This window comes from Triturus cristatus, chromosome 12 (genome assembly GCF_964204655.1).
Source record: "Triturus cristatus chromosome 12, aTriCri1.1, whole genome shotgun sequence".
NCBI lineage: Eukaryota > Metazoa > Chordata > Amphibia > Caudata > Salamandridae > Triturus > Triturus cristatus.
In genome coordinates, this window is record NC_140595.1 from 547,601,020 (window position 1) to 547,619,126 (window position 18,107).

At 41.8% G+C, this 18,107-nt stretch overlaps 1 protein-coding gene across 2 annotated transcripts in view; it reads right to left on the reverse strand.

Moving 5' to 3' along the window:
* Positions 1-18,107, reverse strand: part of LPCAT2 (lysophosphatidylcholine acyltransferase 2) — a 211,308-nt gene that overhangs the window by 176,290 nt on the left and 16,911 nt on the right. For both annotated transcript variants that reach the window (XR_014971930.1, XM_085636920.1), the window contains exon 2: positions 3,717-3,856. Coding sequence is in view for 1 of the 2 variants with exons in the window: in XM_085636920.1 (XP_085493046.1) it covers positions 3,717-3,856 (140 nt within the window). In the remaining variant the exon portion in view is untranslated. The remainder of the gene's footprint in view (positions 1-3,716; positions 3,857-18,107) is intronic.

Consider the following 18,107-nt stretch of genomic DNA (forward strand, 5'->3'; position numbering starts at 1 on the left):
GACAAGTACGACAGCAGTTCAAAAGTTGTGGTGGAGGGGATACAATCTGGTCAAGCTTTTCAGTGACAATGTAGTCCTGGGTTCTTCTTGTGGGTAATACTGTTACAACTGTATCAGTTATGTTTTTTTTGTTATTGTGCAAACAATAAAATGAATTTTTTAAAAATACACAAGGCTAACAGTTCCAGTTATTTTTCAGATTAACTGCATGCTCTATGAGAGTCTCAGCATGCAAGACTGTATGTGACTCGTGGAATTAATGTGCATGCCAATCACTGTTCCCGCTACCCTGCAATTTTGGGATGTTTCAATGTCTCAGTATCTTGAGTTATTACCTGCGGGTGCCTTTAGTACCTCAGGAAATGGGGTTAACTAAATGCAGCGGTAAGTGCCCTTCCCTCTAAGAGCTATTTGTCAGAACAAGAAGGTACAAACATTACAAGCAAGGCAGAGAAATCATGTTGCAACAGAGATACCAATGCCTCCCTGCAGAAAAAACAAGCATTTGCAATGCAATAGGTCTCGCATTTACGCGGGTTTGAGCTATTGGCATTGTAAATGGCAATGCCTTTTATTTATGTTTTGTTTTTTAAAACATAAATAAAAAAGCATTGTCATTTACAATGCTAATAGCTTAAACTCTCGCAAAAGTGAGAGACCTATTACATTGCAAATGTTTGTTTAGAGGACGTCCCAGACACTACTCCCCCCAACCGACCAACTTTCAGTGATAGGACAAAACTGCAAGCTTATCTTAAAAAGACATTTTGCACCTGGTCCCACAATGTTACCTCCGGAGAGCTAAAACGAAAGCTCTACCCAAACACCACCAACCTGTGAACATACACAAGTATGAACCCACCAGGTCAGGCATAGTATCTTGTGCACTGCAGAACTAGTTTGCGCTATCTAAAACTAAAAATGACTGACCCTCTTACTATTCAAAGAGAAGTCTGAAGTGATAGCATTAACCGACTGAGCTTTCCCAGCTGAACAAAGCATTTTTATCATTTAAGGTATGTGAATTACACATTATAATATACATTTAGTTGCATGTGACAGGCTAACAATTGTTCATACTTTACTGTAATAATGCAGAGCATTAGTAAAGTCAATGGTCAGCCTGCTCCGGACACTAGGAGTTAAAACAGCTGACACCAACTACAGATATGCTGCATAGTGACCACCATCCCAAACCCAGCCCACCATGCATTTCCTCTCCCTAAGACTTAAGCCCACACCAGTCCTTGTGTTTAGTTAGAAAACACTGCCACAAGACTCTATGTACCCTGTTCCTCACACTAACGCCAATGCAACACCCTCGCATAGGCATGCACCTCTATCCCCCCCCCTTTCCAACTTCTCTAGAGACCATAAAACAGCCAATCCACAGCTCTTTTGTTAAATCTACCGTGCTACACTGTGGCCATGAGGAATGGAAAAGGCAATGACAAGAACGCTTCCTGAGCTCATAGTACTCACATTCAAATTCTCAAGATAATCCTATCCTGTTGAAATCACATATGGGTCCCAGGGAGACCTATGAGGTGAAAGCCATAGTCTGATTTGCAAACAGCCATAACTCTCATGCTGCGTGTTCCCACGTCACACACCTCAAACCGCTTCTACAGCTTGGAACTGCATAGGAATCTTATAAAGTCCAGTTTGGCCCCCAGGCTTGCAAACAGATATCACAATGTTGTTGCATAAGGTCCAGCCTCTGCGAACAAGTCTACTCTGCCGGGTCACCCCACCCCAAAATTCGAATAGACTAACCTGCAGAGCCCCTGTAAAGCACCATAGGAGACCCCTAAGGCCAACTATGCCCCCACTGGAATGCAACCTGACATAGCTGCCCTGGTATGAGAGGCCCCTGCTCCCCAGCTTCAATCGCCCCACGACAGACCCCTCCAAACCTCGCCCATTTCCGTAAGGGTACCATGCAACAGCGCACACACTTTACATGTCTTTAAACAGAAGCACACACGAGTCCCCAGCAGCACAGACTCACCTCACACTCGCACACTGTCCTATGGAGACGCACTAACGGACAGAGCAGCTCAGCCAACCAGTCACCGGGCTAACGCCCAATCAAGGAGTGGAGGCGGGACTGTGCTTGCTCTGCTCCCCTGCCCCTATCGTGTTCATGTGCAGTTTTGCTGGAGCCTCCAACATGGCGAACTGCGGCTGATGGAGTATTTCGGAACATGCAGGATGGGAAATACCCCAAGAGCGGGTGGTGGAGTGCTGTCTTATGGTTCAGATAATAAATCACTATGTAGTTGAATGTAGGGAAAACCTCTATGGAAGTGCATTCTCTCTTTTGCCGAGAGTTATACACCTCATGCATGGCAAATCTCTCACATCGGACGAGAGTTTAATTTAAGTCATAGCTCCCGTTAGATTATATTAGGTTGCCTCTTTCCACAATCTACCCGATCCATCGCATGAAAAGGGGTCAGGTTACAGGATACTTCAATAATAATTTTAAACCAGAAAGCCTGCTTTCATCGCGGCTTCCTGGTTAACTAAATTGTGTGATCTAGGGCAAATATTTTATTTTACTGGTCCTCCCTTTTCTTCACTCTCAGAAATAAAAGCACCTTAAATAATGTCGCTCTTTCTTTAAGAACGCATCAGGCACATACACCTGTCACCACACGAACACCCATAAATACTCACGGAGACACACACGATCTGATTGAAGCACCGTGCAAGAACCGTCCCAGCATCAAACAAATAACTGAAACTGAGACATCTCAGGGTTAAGTAAATGGCCAGCAAACACCGGTGTGTCGGTTTGGTTCAGAATCCAACTTGTAAACAAGTGCGCCTCATATACAACCTACCGCGTGTAACGCTCATCACCTATCAGCATTACATTTTTTAATAACTATAATTGTGTTTTTCATGGATAACAGACAATGCAAACTTTACATAATGCATAGAGGCACTCTTGTTTATTTTTGACAGGCAAGAGCCGCGGGCCAGAGGAAGACACTTGGGTTATTTGGGCAGGATCACACAACGCAGAGCAGAAGCAACCAATTTGAAAGCCCGGATCTCTGGTTCTGAAGAGTGCAGTTTAGTTACCAGATCAATTCTTCCCATAATCATATGAAACAAGCAGACACGCCGTATTTTTGAAGTCACGAAACGTGAGGGTTGTTGCGTAAAAGAGGACTCATGCACCCTACTCACTGCCGGCAGACACGCTGCGGAGCCCCCCGCTACTACAGCCATACCTTTCCACTGAGTGACTGACAATAGACATGCAAAGCACGTACACATATCCACCGGGTCCATGCACACCAAAAGTAAAAACAAGCGGCAAGGAAAGTGTTAGCTTTCACTTCCGCTTGAAAAAAAAAAAAAAGCCCACGTGTGGTGCACGCGCGCCACTGCGAGCCATGGCCTACTGGTGTCTATTACGCGCACCAAGCGCGTAATAGACACCAATAGGCCATGGGCGGAGCAATGCGCCTGCCTCTGGCCAATTGCGTGCAGTCTTTCACAATAAGACGCACGCAAAGGCCAATTGCGTAGAAATGGGTTCCTTTCTGAACCCCGGACAAAAGGCCTCTCGCCTGCGCGAGCACTGCTGCGCAGTGCAATGCAGGTCGCAAGACCTAAAAAGGACTCAAACAAGAAGCAATCATTAGGTAAAACAGTTCAATCCTAGCAATAGAATGTTACGTACAACAACAGACGTTTACCTTCGCCATCGTGCGTTTGGCCGAGACCCATCGCTAACATAACCACAAGAGGCAACAACTGAAAACGGCCATGTTAGCAGCACAATTACAGCAATAAATATGGCTCGTATTGGAAGCAAAATCGTGCCAAGAGCACACATCTGAAAAACAAATGAAAGAAACAAACGTTAATTCACATACAGTAATGATGAATAAAGACAGTTACTGCTTATATTTTTGATAAAATAACTGACAGTGGTAAAAATAAACAAGCATTTGCAATGCAATAGGTCTCGCATTTGCGAGACTTTGAGCTACTGGCATTGTAAATGACAGAATTTTTATCTATGTGTTGGTTTTGAAAATAGATAAATTAAAGGCCTTGTCATTTACAATGCCAATAGCTTAAAATTTTGCAAATGCGAGACCTCTCGCATTGCAAATGCTTGTTTTAATAGGGACGCATTTGACTTTTTTTTAGCACTTTTACACATTTAAATAAAAAAAAGTACATTAAAAAATACAGGCTTGGTGATGTCAAACCGCGTGGCTTTTCCAATCCACTCTCTTTAGAAATCTGGTGCCTATTTCTGTTTCCTAGTGAAATAAAAATGGTAAGCAATTTTATTGTAAAATATATTGCAATAACTTACATTCTGCCCCAGCATGTATCAATGAAGAGAAACTTGATGTTTACCATATAGTGTGCAATCATCTTCACATATTCTTCAATGTTTTCTTCCGTGTGATAAGAGTGCTATTATACGTCATGTACCACCTCAATCATCCATTGAACTTCACATGTAAATTCAGTGTGTACGTTTAAAATCCAATGGAGCCTTCTCTTCCCACAGCATACAAACTATCAGAATTTGTAATGCTCTTTTGTGCTACCATACGTGTACATTTTCGCTGCTCATCCAACATATAATCTTCCATTTTCAACTTCATCAGAAGGCTTGACATCCCCGGACGTAAGTATGCTTGGATGAAATTGAGTGGCACTCTGGCAACCAGCGAGCTGCAATAGCTTGTTACACGCTTACGAAAATGGAACATTTTCCAGAAACAAAAATAAAAACGTTCCTTATCAGGGACTGTTTGCAGCGTTTGGGAGTCATACCCTTCACATGTATTTAGAGATAAACTAGCATGCTTGCTGACATATCAAGTAGACATAAGTGCAATGCACTAGTAAGCTTTTACAAACCTTTGTGTAGAGGAATGTTTAGTTTTACAGTAATGATAGTGTAAAGGTGAGCAACTCGCAACTTTGTATTTTTTGTAACTGCGAAGTTCGCAAAGTTTAGAACGAGAAAAACTGCAGCATTAGCAGGCCTTGCTGTAGCCGGAAACTGTTCCCACTGCTGTGACATCCGTAGGTGGACATTTGTCACCCGCGAGTTTCAAGACAGCCACTATGATAATTATCCTGCACCTCCCACGCTGTGCCTGAGCACTGCCAATCGCACCCACTTCAAAGTGTTGTCAAATCTATAGTAATGACTAAGAAGTCAGGTGGGTTCATATTCTTGCCCGCAGAAGGATAAGAGTCTGAATTCATTAATTAACATTGGAAACAAGACAAAGTTTCACAGATTTATGAAAAAGCCTGCAATAGTCTAATAGATCATTCACAGCAAATTTGTTCCTTTAAAATACACACAGACTGGTTAAAAACACACTGATCTAAACTATTTACAGGGGATCGGCAGGGATAACCGCCATGCTCTGCCGATAGTGCACTCATAGCCTCACCCTACCCCCACTGCCCCCTGCACTGAAGGCTTCTACTTCTGGCGTTATCGACGTTGCATGCAGCAGTCAGCACTATCGCGCGTTAGATTATCATTTGTAAGGACGCCACAGCTACTCCGGAGCAAGGAAGAAGCTACATTGCCCGGTTCCAGGTCGATTGCAGGACTGGCGAGCATTTGGTCACGCTACCCATGGTGAGCTGGCAGTGTCAAGACAAACACAGCCCCCATGTTCACAGGCGAGTGCAAAAGCCTGCGAGGATTCGGGGTGGGTCGCCGCTCTTAGTCGTGTGACAGCTGTTAATTACGGTGAAGTCTGCCCAGGGGGACAGCTTATTTTTGGCATTTAAACAACGAGAAAAAATTATCCAAAGTCACCCAGGATCGGCAGATGAATATTCACACTTTGCTCACACAACAGCACCCAGGTACATATGCAGGCCACCGACGTGGGCAGCAACGGACGCTCTAGAAATAAAGACAGAATAAAACAAGAACAACAAGCAGGAAGTGGGATAAGGGAGGGGGTAGGGGAGAGAGGCAATGCAGGCTGGCAAATGGTGAGCACTTTTCGCGGGCGGCCGTGCGGCCGCGAAAGTGAAAGAAAACGAATGCTTTCAGGCTGCCAAATGGTGCGCGCGCCCGGAGCACATGCACTGTAGTTGGCGGCCTGAAATGCACTCGTTTCCACTTCCAAAAGTCGCTTACTATAAGTCTCGCCAGAACAGCGCTAAAGCGCTGTCTCAGGCGAGACCTAAAAATGACAACTGAATTGTGGTTGCAACAAAGGATAAAGACATTCAGTGCACAAGGTATCCAGTTTTGCCTTTATAGGATGATGCCCACTGCTCTCACAGTTACCTCTGCAAGAGGAGTCCGCCAACATCTAAAGGAACACCTAAAGGTGTTCCTTTAGGGAGGATCTGAGCAATGGACAAAAGGACATGTCCTACTGTAGAAAGCCAGCAACAGTTAGCTGTTAAACAGGCACAACAGAATACCAGTTGAACCCATAAGGTATACTAGGAGGAGGGGTCCTGTTCAGCCAGCCAAGGGACCCCAAAACAGGGGCATCCAGGAGACTGCTGGTCCCTCAACAGTAAAGGGAGTTTGTTAACCTGGCCCATGCTATCCCGATGGCAATTGTTCCGGTTGAGGCAGGGTCAAGACTAATTTGCATATGGTTGGATTAAAATGCATTGTGGGCAATAGAACGATGAGTGGAGTGCTACCATGAGCGATTGCCAGTGGTTAGACTTATTGCAAGCATTGCACCCGTTCACCTTTTGTGGGTTTGCCATATAGTTTTATCAGTGGGAAGGTTTGTGGCCATTTCAATGGATTATGTACGGTTTATAAATGACAGTGCGTTACCAGATATTGCTTTAGTAATAGATTTATTAAGAGAGTGAGTTTCTAAATATGAACTCAGAACCTTTTCTGCTGCCGCCCTGATGACAATGCTATTACTGAACTAGTAGGCACTAGTGTACCCTATATGTGGGCTAGATTCTTTTTATACATGGAGAACCTTTAGTCTATTCAATCAAGCAAAAGCGTGTTTTTGTACAGCAGACATGCTGAACTCACATATTTGAAGATGTACTCATAAGTGACAATGAAGTCAAAGGAGACTGAAATAAAAAATTAGCTAAGATCATACAATTCGAGACAAATTTATGGGTCAAGTGCATTACAGTTAGGTTGTGTAAATTATTCAAGTCACTAGACATACAGGTCAATTTTTCTTGGCCTGTAATGTCGCTTTCTTGACTACAGATGAAGATTACCCCTGCCTGCTGATATTGCCGAGACTCTAAGCTGCCTTGGACACAGTCGTTCATCCAAGCCTCATACGCATCCTGGAGTCTCGAATGGTAATGATTTGCAATCTCCTTCACTGGTTCTCCTCCCACCCTCCCAAATGACACAAGCAGGATTCCAGACTGTCTCCTGTCATCAAAGGCCTTTACATGGAGAAGTTTGGTATACTTCCAGACAACAGCATCAAGATTTGCTAATATGCCAAAGGCACACAACTCTACTTCAAAGTCTCCTATATTACAGACATCCAACACTTGAAACACTGCATGCACATCATCCAGACCTGGATGCCCAGCGCCTACCTGAAGCTCAACCCAACCAAGATAGAATTTCTGTTATTTGCCAAGAGTAACAAACAAGATACACTAAAAGCCTGGTTCAATTACATGAACCTTGGCAGCTTCGTATTCCAACTTTCACTGAATGCCAAGCCACTTGAATTCACACTGGACTCCAATACTCAGGGAACACACTACTAAAAAGCACAGACAGCCTGGTACCACCTCACTTAAAAAAAAAAAAAAGTCAAATAGCTTCTTCCAGAAAAGTGCTAGCTGCTGTTCAAGCCCTTGCTCTCTTGCATAAGGTTGGCGGTAATGCCCTACTCCATGATCTCCCAGACTCCAAACTGGCATGCCTTAGGGGGATATTAAATGCTAAACCACATTACATCCAGATCCTAAAGAAATAGGATCATATTGCCCCGTCCTGATGCAACACCATTGGCTTCCCTTGCCAGCCCGCAGCATCATCTAAACCAGCGGCTTCATTTAAAAGGCATCCAAAAGAGTACCGCACTTATCCTGAAGACAAGCTCACCAGCTCTAGTGGTTCTCGGCAAATCCACAGCCAGGACACCATCAGACTGCAGACAAAGTGTAAAATTAAAAACAAGACAGAGGGCCTTATCCATCGATGCACCCAGAAACATCCCCATATCCATAAAAAACGCCCTAACACTGCTCCAATTTAGGAAAGAGTTGAAGAGTCACCTCTTTAAAGAACACTACATCACTATGCATTAACTGTCGACAACCCAGCTGCCACTCTTACTCACTTGTCTCCCTGCAATAGACTTGACAAAAACTTTGTAACAATTGATTCACTGCCACTTTAAACATCATAACGAATGGGCATCCTGGCCCTTACTCACTGTTTGGAGCAACATTTTAAAAAGATCAAACAAGTCTACCATTAATGTTTGCATATGATGGAGGCTCGTAGGAGTAGTGACCCGTCATGCTATCAAATTCGCCCAGAATAAAGAACTTTCACCGAAGCACGTCTGGTGAGCCTGTTTTCACAACACTCAATTAGTGCATTTTTTCATTTGGAATACTTAGGTGTTTGAGGCACACTGACAGGCCCACCAGAGAGGCTGGGCATCCCTGGCATCACAGGCTTCTGGATTATATGGAAAAAGGGAGCCCACCGGCGGAAATTTAGGACGGGGACATAGTGTGCATGGCAGGGCCACAGTTGAAAGGCCCGCCCCTACTTGGAAAACTTTCTAGATTGGCCAGGGTTTGTCAGGGTATTCTACCCTTGCACGTCAAGCTGATTGGAACACAGGAAAAATGCACGTTACAAACCAATGTGAGAACTGAGTTTTGAATGGGAGCGATAGCTCTGTGATATTAGACTGAAGACAAATGACTTAGCCACGTATGGAACTAGAACTTTAAAAGGCTTAAAAGAAGCATATTGGAACAGTTAGTGTAACACGAAACAGTGAAGGATTGGGAAATGGAAAAGCAACAGTTAGTGTAACACGAAACAGTGAAGGATTGGGAAATGGAAAAGCAAGTAAGCGTAATGCATCATAGACGTTGTTGTCCTGATAATTGTGAGAAGCGTACAGAATAAATAAAGACAGTGGCAAAATGGAGTATGCAAAGTTGTGTAATTTTAAAGGATTGATCTGCGCAAGAAACGATAAAACACTCACTTACAAAAACTTTGTAACAATTTATTCACTGCAATTTTAAACATCATAATGTATGGGTATCCTGGTCCCTACTCACTGTTTGGAGCTACGTTTTAAAAAGATCAAAACAATCTGCCATTTATGTTTGCATACGATTAAGGCTCATAGAATTCGAAACGCGTCATGCTATCATCCTTGCCCTGAATAAAAGAACTTTCACTGAAGCACGTCTGGTGAGCCTGTTTTCATAGCACTCAATTAGTGCATTTTCTTTTGGAATATTTAGGTGTTTGACGCACCCTGACCAGCCCCAACCCATGAGGCTGGGCGTCCCTAGCGTCACAGGCTTTTGGAACGAAAACAAACAAAAACACACGCGCGCACACACTTTTTTTGGGGGGGCGACTAGGGTATTTTTGGGGTTTATTTCTTCAGCTGTGCTGCCATCTAATTCAAAAGCCTCCAATTCCAGAGACAGCCATCTAATTGACAGGAAGCACACGTAATAGTCAGGAAGGTTCCAGGGCCTAATGTGTTTGTTTACTCAACCTTCTATTTCCTGTCCCAGTCCCCTGGTGGAAACAGCATTTTAATTGACAGGACATGCTTCAAGAAGGCTCCAGATTACACACTTGCATGGCAGGCTACAAATACTGCTTTCAAACTCAGTCCAAAGCTTTGCTTCCTTGACGCGTCTTCTAAGAAAAGAGCTAGGACTTTCATCTGTGCCATCCTTGGGTTGGGGGCCCTGCTGCCTTTGACAAAAATAACCTGGACATCTTTGCTTGGAAGCTGAGTGCCAGCAAACCCTCTTGGAACTCAGTCTCCTCTAGACAGTGATGGAGCAAGTTTTTTGAAAAATAAAATATGCTCAATAAAATTCATCCAGTGCATGTTTATTAACAAAACGTGTGGGTTTTACTAATATTTATTAGGAGAGTGCACAACACGTGAAACGTGCTCAAGGAACAAAAGTTGATTTTCTTAGTTGAACATAATGAGAATAATGCTAACAATGTTATTCTGTCCTCCTAACTGCAGAAGAATAAACTACAAAAATAATCTGCTTCTATTCTTCGAGAAAGTAGTGTACGCTTTTAGAAATTCTCTGTTTTGTTAAAATATTGTAGGCCTCAAGAATTGCTAGGGGATGTGCTTTCCGTGCCCCTGAATTTCAATACACACACGCTTCCTCAAAAGTATAAATATTTAGCCTGCTCCTAAAAGTCTTTAGAGTTCTTTCCTGTCTAGGCGAGGGTTGTAGATGGCATGAATGCAACTATTACCAGATTTAGTGTACAAATGTATCTAGGACCTTCCTTCTTCCTCTCTTGGAAGTTGTACAATTCTTAGACAAAGAGCATTTAGAAAGAATAGTAAAGTCACTGTCAGAAGGTGGTCGGACCATCGTGAATAACCAATAGAGGCTTGCTGATGAGAGAGAAAGCAACATTTAAGTCAAGGAAAGGAAGTAGCGTACTATAAAGATTCCTGTGAGACTTAATGATGATCTGTCCTGCGTTCGTGTTTCTGCATGTCGTGCTAATTCCCGATTCTCTGGCTAGCAGATCCTGCAGTTCCTAAGAGAAGTTCCTGGAGACTTTGCACATTACCGGCTGGTGGTGCTACCTTGCTAAACCCAAACGGCCGTGGGGTTAGCCTTTTGAACTAATTGCACACTGTGCATTAGTATTTCAACTTGTAAGTGAGCTATTGTTTCGCTGATGTTTTTCTCTTTCTCACTCCTCTATACCTGATATTCTGATGTTTATTGAATGATCTGTGATGATTATTGCGATCCTATTCTGTATTCTATGAACTGGTTTATGACATTCTAGTTGTATTGTATTTGTTTTTTACAATTCATATTATGAAATAACAAGAAAACTAATAGAAAAGAATAGTGTTTGACTTTATTGCGGAGTTAGAGTTATTTGGAAGTGTTTACAATGACATACATTTAGCTTATTTCTTCATTATAGGTCCTTGTGGAGAAATAGCATTGCCTTTCATTATTTAGTCCCTTTTTGCTCTACCAAAGATCCATCGGAGGACCTTTGAAATTGCTAAATGTGTGATAGTGACTTATGGGCCCATCAGTAGAGTCACGCTTCTGATTATGGTATAGTGGTTGCTGTGGATAGGTAAACTGACAAAATTCCCCCAACGCTTCCGCTGCATCAGTTTTTGGTAGTTGCATCGGATGGTTAGTTTAGACTAAAATACTAGTTAATGAAGAGGCAGAAGTTAGAGACAGGACAGATTTAAACAGTTTATGATACATCTAAGTTCGTACCTTTATGCCACGTTGAGGTTTGTTGAACCTCAATGGAATTGGCGGGCCCTTCGTTGGCCTGAGATCCCGGGATAAGGCTAAGGGTGTCTTAGTGTGGCATACACTAAGATTAATGTGCGTTGTCTGCTGTTGATGCGGTACTAGGCGGTCTTCGAACTGAAAGTTACTGCACAGGTAACTTTGTTGAATGAAGTAGTGGAGGTTTATTTGGGTCACTTCAGAAAGCACAACTGGGGAAGTTCCGAGAATTATCCACTTGTAAGAGAGCATAATCGCACTGGTCGAGGTTGTGCTGGAGTGTAAAGATTTCTTGGAATATGTGAAAATACTTTTGTATTTCATTTAGTGGAGCAGACAAGCTCTGTTTATGTAGTTCGTAATTATTCATTAAAAGACTTCAAAAGACATTGACGCTGATTTTGTAAAGCGACGGTCAGTAGAAGGAGTGATACCGACATAACAAAAAGTTGCACTGGTATTGGTCAGTGGCAAGTACACGTCACCAAAAAGTGCTGCGCTGCTATAGGTTAGTTGGTGTGAGCCGCGCTAAGACTGGACAGCGTAAAATAACTGATTGGAACTAGAGAACATGACACGGAAGGTAGTTTGTAGATTCATTTACTGATATATACTTACAGATTTAAACACAAAGATATTTAAATTGTTGAAGACATTGTTTAGCAAAGATCACCCAATAGTGATTAGAGAAGGAGTTTCTATAGCTCCCAAAAGGTACGCCTGCATCATTTATGGCAATAAAAAGGGGATAACATACTTGTACCTGGTTAGAGAATTGGATGAAATATACGGAACAAGATGGTAATTTGGCATTTCCAGCAAATGGTACTTTAATACCTTGATTCTAGAAAATCTGAGGCGAGGAATGAATAATTTGAGTACAAATCCAAGACCTAAGCAGTACGAAGCTCTTGATAAGTGGGATTACAAAGCATATGAAAGAGAAAGGGACAGACAATAGAAGAGATACAGGGAGTAGGTATTCTGAAGTAAAATGGGATGCTCGAAAGAAATTGTGGAGGAGAGATACTGTGGAAGGAACTAGGATGTATCTAGTTAGAGAAGTTGAGACGACTAAGGAAGGAAAGAATAAGTGGAAAAAGAAAAACATTGAACCACAAGAGAAGGATGCTAATCTGAATAATAGTACAGATGAGTTTGATGAGGATTTCCTGAATGAATTATCAATGAACAGACCTCCACCATATCAAGAGGAACAGATTAATACAAATATGTGTGCAAGTGCTTCAAGCATTTCACCAAGTGCTCCTTTGATTCAGATTGAAGGGCATATAAATAGATCGCCTGAGGTTGTGAGTCAGATTCAAAATGTAAATAAATAGAGATGAAGTAGTAAGAATGGAACCGATCATGAACCCAGATGCTTTACCAGTTCCAGGAAAGAGTAATGAATATTATACATTGACAATAGAGAGTTAGTACAAAAAAATTAAAATAGTGGTACGAACGTGAATATAGTGTCAAGACAAATGGAACAATTGGTAGAGGTTTCAGAGAGAAATGAGACACCAAAACGAGTTGTACATCTTGACCCTAAGAGATTGATGCAAGTAGAAAGGAGAATGGATACACAGACACCTAATAGGTCAAGGAGTGATACGAGTGAAAATGTACAGAGATTGTTGGGTCCATCGCCAGAAGAATTAGATGACTGGATCAGAGAAATAGCACCTGGTTGTAGTGGTCAAAATAATAGAGCATATATAGATGTGAACAAATTGAAAGGAAATTTAGAAGAGAGGATTGCAGATACAATACGTCCAGAAGTATTGAGTAAATTTCAAGAGGATGAGTTGTTATTCTTGTGTAAAAATATTACGAGAAAAACGAAACGTTTGCTGAAGTTGCACAGATATATGGAGTTGACATTGAGAAGTCTAAAGCTTTACAAAAGACATACAGATTGGATGTCACAGACACAGATTTAGAGAATGTGAATGTATCAGGGAGACAATTACAGATTAAAGAGTTGATGTCCACATTAAGACTTTGGGGAGAGTTGGACTGATGGAAAGGAAGATGCTTTGCCATTGTACCCTGTAAAAGAAGCAGAAAAATAGTCAGTACCAGAGGATGTGGTTACAGCATACCCAATGAGAGAGGTACCAGGTGGTGAGGGTTTTGTGCATGTTCCTTCGTCAAGACAGGGCATATTGTCATTTACTAATTTCCCGAGGTTGAGAGAAAAACCTGTTTAGTGGTATAGACAAGTGGAAAGATTTGTGAAGGTTTCAAAGGTTTTGTGGGTTGATTTGGAAAGTCTTTTTGATATTGTAGTACCAGCGGATTTGTGGTTTGAGTGCAAAATTGCTGTAGTATGGCCGAAAAAGGAATATCCAAGAGATCCAAAAACAGGGGCACCTTCAGAAGAGGTCATGAAAAAAATATAATCAGGTCATTACGTATTTAAAAGGGAAAATGTCTCCAAAAGAAACAGATTGGGTGAAAATAGACGGACCTATTCAAGAATTAAAAGAATCAGTGCATGCATATTATGAAAGGCTTCAAGTGTTTCAGCAGTACAGTGGTATAGAAAATATCACAGAGAAAGATATGGGACATTTTGTGTATAGGTTCGTGTAGGGATTGAGACTTGAGAGAAGTGCTATGATTCAACAGCATTTGACTTGTTGGCAGAGTAAATAAGTTGACAAAATACTTTGTTATGCAAAGTATTGTGGAGATAACATAGAAATGAGACAAGAAATTAAAGGAGGCATTAATGTTGGCTCAGATGAAAGCAGCAAGGAAAGGGGGATACTTAAGTGTTCATGCGCCAGATGATTTTCAGAGCAATGGTCAGACTACTACTGGAATGAAAGGTGTATTTTCAACTGGCAATACTGTGACACAAATGATCCTGATGGGTCAAGGGCGAGGTAGAGGTAATTTCAGAGATAAAGAGGAATTGAAAAGGAGGTTTCCTTGTTATAATTGCGGGAAATTTGGACATTGGCAACTCAAGTGTAAATCTGCTAAATACTAGAGGTCAGGGAGGAAGTGGTGATCAAATGCAAATACAGAATCAGAGTTATCAGGTGCAGAATCAGGATTATCAAGTGCAAACAAATCAGACTCAGATGACTAGAGCACAGATGAATCAGATGCATAATCAAAGTCCACAAATGCAGGTAATAAATAGAGGAAAGGGTTTATAGATACCAGAAGCTCCTAAGCCAAATCAGGAGGTGAATGGTCAAATGCAAAGATACAATGTGAATGTGGGCTCTCATAATAATGCTCAAATGAATTCAAATATGCGGGTGGCTTCGCAATACTTAATGCAGATGGAGGAGAATGATTCAGATACATCACAATGACGGTGCCTGTGGGGGGAGGAAGAGTGTGTTCTTAGCACATCTCTAGAGGTAGATCAGTCAGGTCCCTATGTGGATGGCCTATGTGGATTCCTCGTAGATACTTGTGCTACTCATTCCACTGTGAGAACTGTGGAAATTCCAAACCTGCCCCTCTCGGGAGAAAGTATCCAAGTTGGAGTTTCAAATAAATTGATTTAAAAAACGCCAGTAACAAGACCGATGAAAGTTCTAATTGGCAATTTTCAAGAATTACACAAATTTGTTGTGTGTGAAACAAGTTCAGTTAATTTGTTCGGAAGAGACTTGTTGTGCAAGATGAACTGCTCCATTTATTGTACTCAAGATGGAAATAGCATTTCATACAAAAGATGAAGATGTGATCTTCAAAATGTCATGGCAGGGAACAGAAGTGAATGAGTTGCATCCATTGCTTACAGCAAATGATTTGCCTGTTGAATTGAGAGCAAATGGTGTTGTCTGATGTGTGGGATTTTACAGGGAAAGATACCGGATTAATGGAAGGAGTTGCACCGGTTCAAATAACAGTAAAGCCGGAGGCACAATTTCTAAGCATACAGCAGTATAAAATGAGTTCTGAGACGATTGCAGGAGCGACACCTGTGATTGATATGTTGATTGAACAAGGAATACCAAAAGAAATCCTTGGGAGTCCATGCAATTCACCTATAACTGATATTCACAAACCGAATGGGAAATATAGGATTGTACAGGACCTGAGAAAGGTGAACCAAATTGTTATACTTGGTTGTCCAATTGTACCAAAGCCAGCTGTGATCCTATATCAGATCCCATGTGATGAGTGGTTTACAGTTATCGATCTGTGTCAAGCATTTTTCTGGATACCCTTACATTCGGATAGCCAATATTTATTTGCATTCTGGTTCGGGAACTGTGTTTTGGTATGGTGCGGAGTTCCTCAAGGGTACACAGAAAGACCCTCAATCATCAATCAGATATTGAAGAAATGTCTGGAGTCATTGGCAATGCCTAAAGACTCAGATCTTGTTCTATATAAAATCGATGATCTTTTTGGTGGCATCGAAAACGAGAGAAGACTGTGTGACAGATATAATTGCTCTACTGAACCATTTGGCAATAGGTGGGCATAGAGTGTCACCAGCAAAGTTACAATTCTGTAAGAAATAAATTCTTAATCTAGGACATGTAATTGAAAAAGGAATTCGGAAAGTCTCTTGATCGGCTCAATCCTAGTATGCAAATGAATTCACCAAAAACACAGAAAGAAGTTCAAATGTTTTTGGGAATAGTTGGATATTGCAGACAGTGGATTATTAATTTTTCATCGATTGCCAAGACATTACAGAGATTGACACACAAAGATATAACAGATCCAATGCGTCTTGATGTGGAAAGCATGAAAACATTTCTGGAATTGCAAGACAGTTTATGTCGAGCATTAGAAATGCCAGATTTTGACAAAGAGTTTGAATTGTTCTGCAATGAATGTGATGGTTGCGCACTCTCAGTTCGAAAACAAACTCACGGAACAGCACGAAGGACAGTGGCATATTTTTCTGCCACACTGGATCCAGTGGCTGCAGCATTACCAGGTTGTCTAAAAGCAGTTGCTGCTACTTGTGTGAGTCTTGCGCAGAGCGAGTCAATTGGAATGCGATATGCTTTGAAAGTGTATATGCCACATTCAGTTGAGAGTTTGTTAACTCGAACTCTCACACAGCACCTTACAAGCAGTCAGTTAACAAAATATGACCAAGTGATATTGGGAGCTGAGAATGTAACAATAGCAAGATGTACGACTCTAAATCCAGCTACATTGTTACGAACACCAGGCTGTGAAGTGGGCATGGGTGAAGCTGAACAGGATTGTCTGGATGAGACGGAGTTGTGTATCAAACAAAGACTTGATATCAAAGATACTCCGTTGACAGAGTCTGATGTTGTTTTGTTTATGGATGGATTATGTTTGAGAGATTCAGAAAGAAGTTTATGAGCTGCATATGCAATCTGCACAGTGGCAAATGTGAATGAAGCATCATGGTTAAAAGGAGTGAATTCTGTACAAGTGGCTGAGCTAGTGGCTCTTACAAGATCATGTTGCTTAGCACGACAGTTGAAAGTGATGATATACACGGATAGCCAGTATGGCTTTGGGGTGGTCCATGATTTTGGGCAGTAGTGGTGTGGTCCCAACGTGGATATTTGACCTCTTCGGGTTTACCAATCAGAAACAGAGAGTATGTAAAAGATCTACCGATGGCACTACAATTACTGGCACAAATTGGGTTGGTGAAATTTTCAGCACATCGGTCTGGTTGTGAATAGGTCACACTGGGCAATAGATATGCTGACGAGATTGCACGATTTTGTGCTTTGAACACATATTCGATTAATATGGACGAACAATTTGATCAAATTGGCAAAACAGAATGCAGGTTGATGTTCTCATCAGGTGAAACATGGGATGAGGTGAAAGAACTACAAGAAGAAGCAGGTGATTCAGAGAAAAATGGCTGGATCAAATCAGGATGTACACGCAGATCAGATGAAGGGTGGATTTATACAGACGGAAGACCAGTAATGCCAGATAGTCTTATCACAGATGGCAAGGGTCTACCATGGTTCTTGGAAAACCAGACTCTTAATCCTTTAGGACTTACCCTTGCTCGGATATGGATTTCTCCAAGAACTCATTTATTATGCATGAACATCTATTCCTTAGGGGTTCATTCATGACGTTCCTATGCCCGACTTTTACGTCAATACTGGCATTCCTAAACACCTTCAAGGTATAAATATACCTTCACTTACCATGGCAAACCACCGTTCGGCTATCTACTTGCATGACGCGGCTCGCCAAGGCAAGTTCGGAAGGAAGTCAAGTCCTTGCCTGACTCACTGACCAGGCGCTGTCATCCTCCTCGCAGAGAATCCAGGTCCAGCATTTCTGACTCCCCTTGCGGGGTGTAAGAGATCGAGACTCAGAAAAGAGATTCCAACCTCACTCATTCTAAGGTATGGAGCGGACTAGAACCGAGAGGGACTTTTGCCGAATCTTGCCAACTATAGCTAAAACTAGACTATAGACAAACAGCACCTACTTCTTACCTCGCACTACACTTAGGTTAGGTACACTGGGGTAGAACTAGCTAGAAGCATCAGATGAGTATTAACATTTTAGCCTGTTTAATTTATGTATGTATTTTTATGAATATCTGTCATAGCTATAAACCATGCTATTGCAGTATT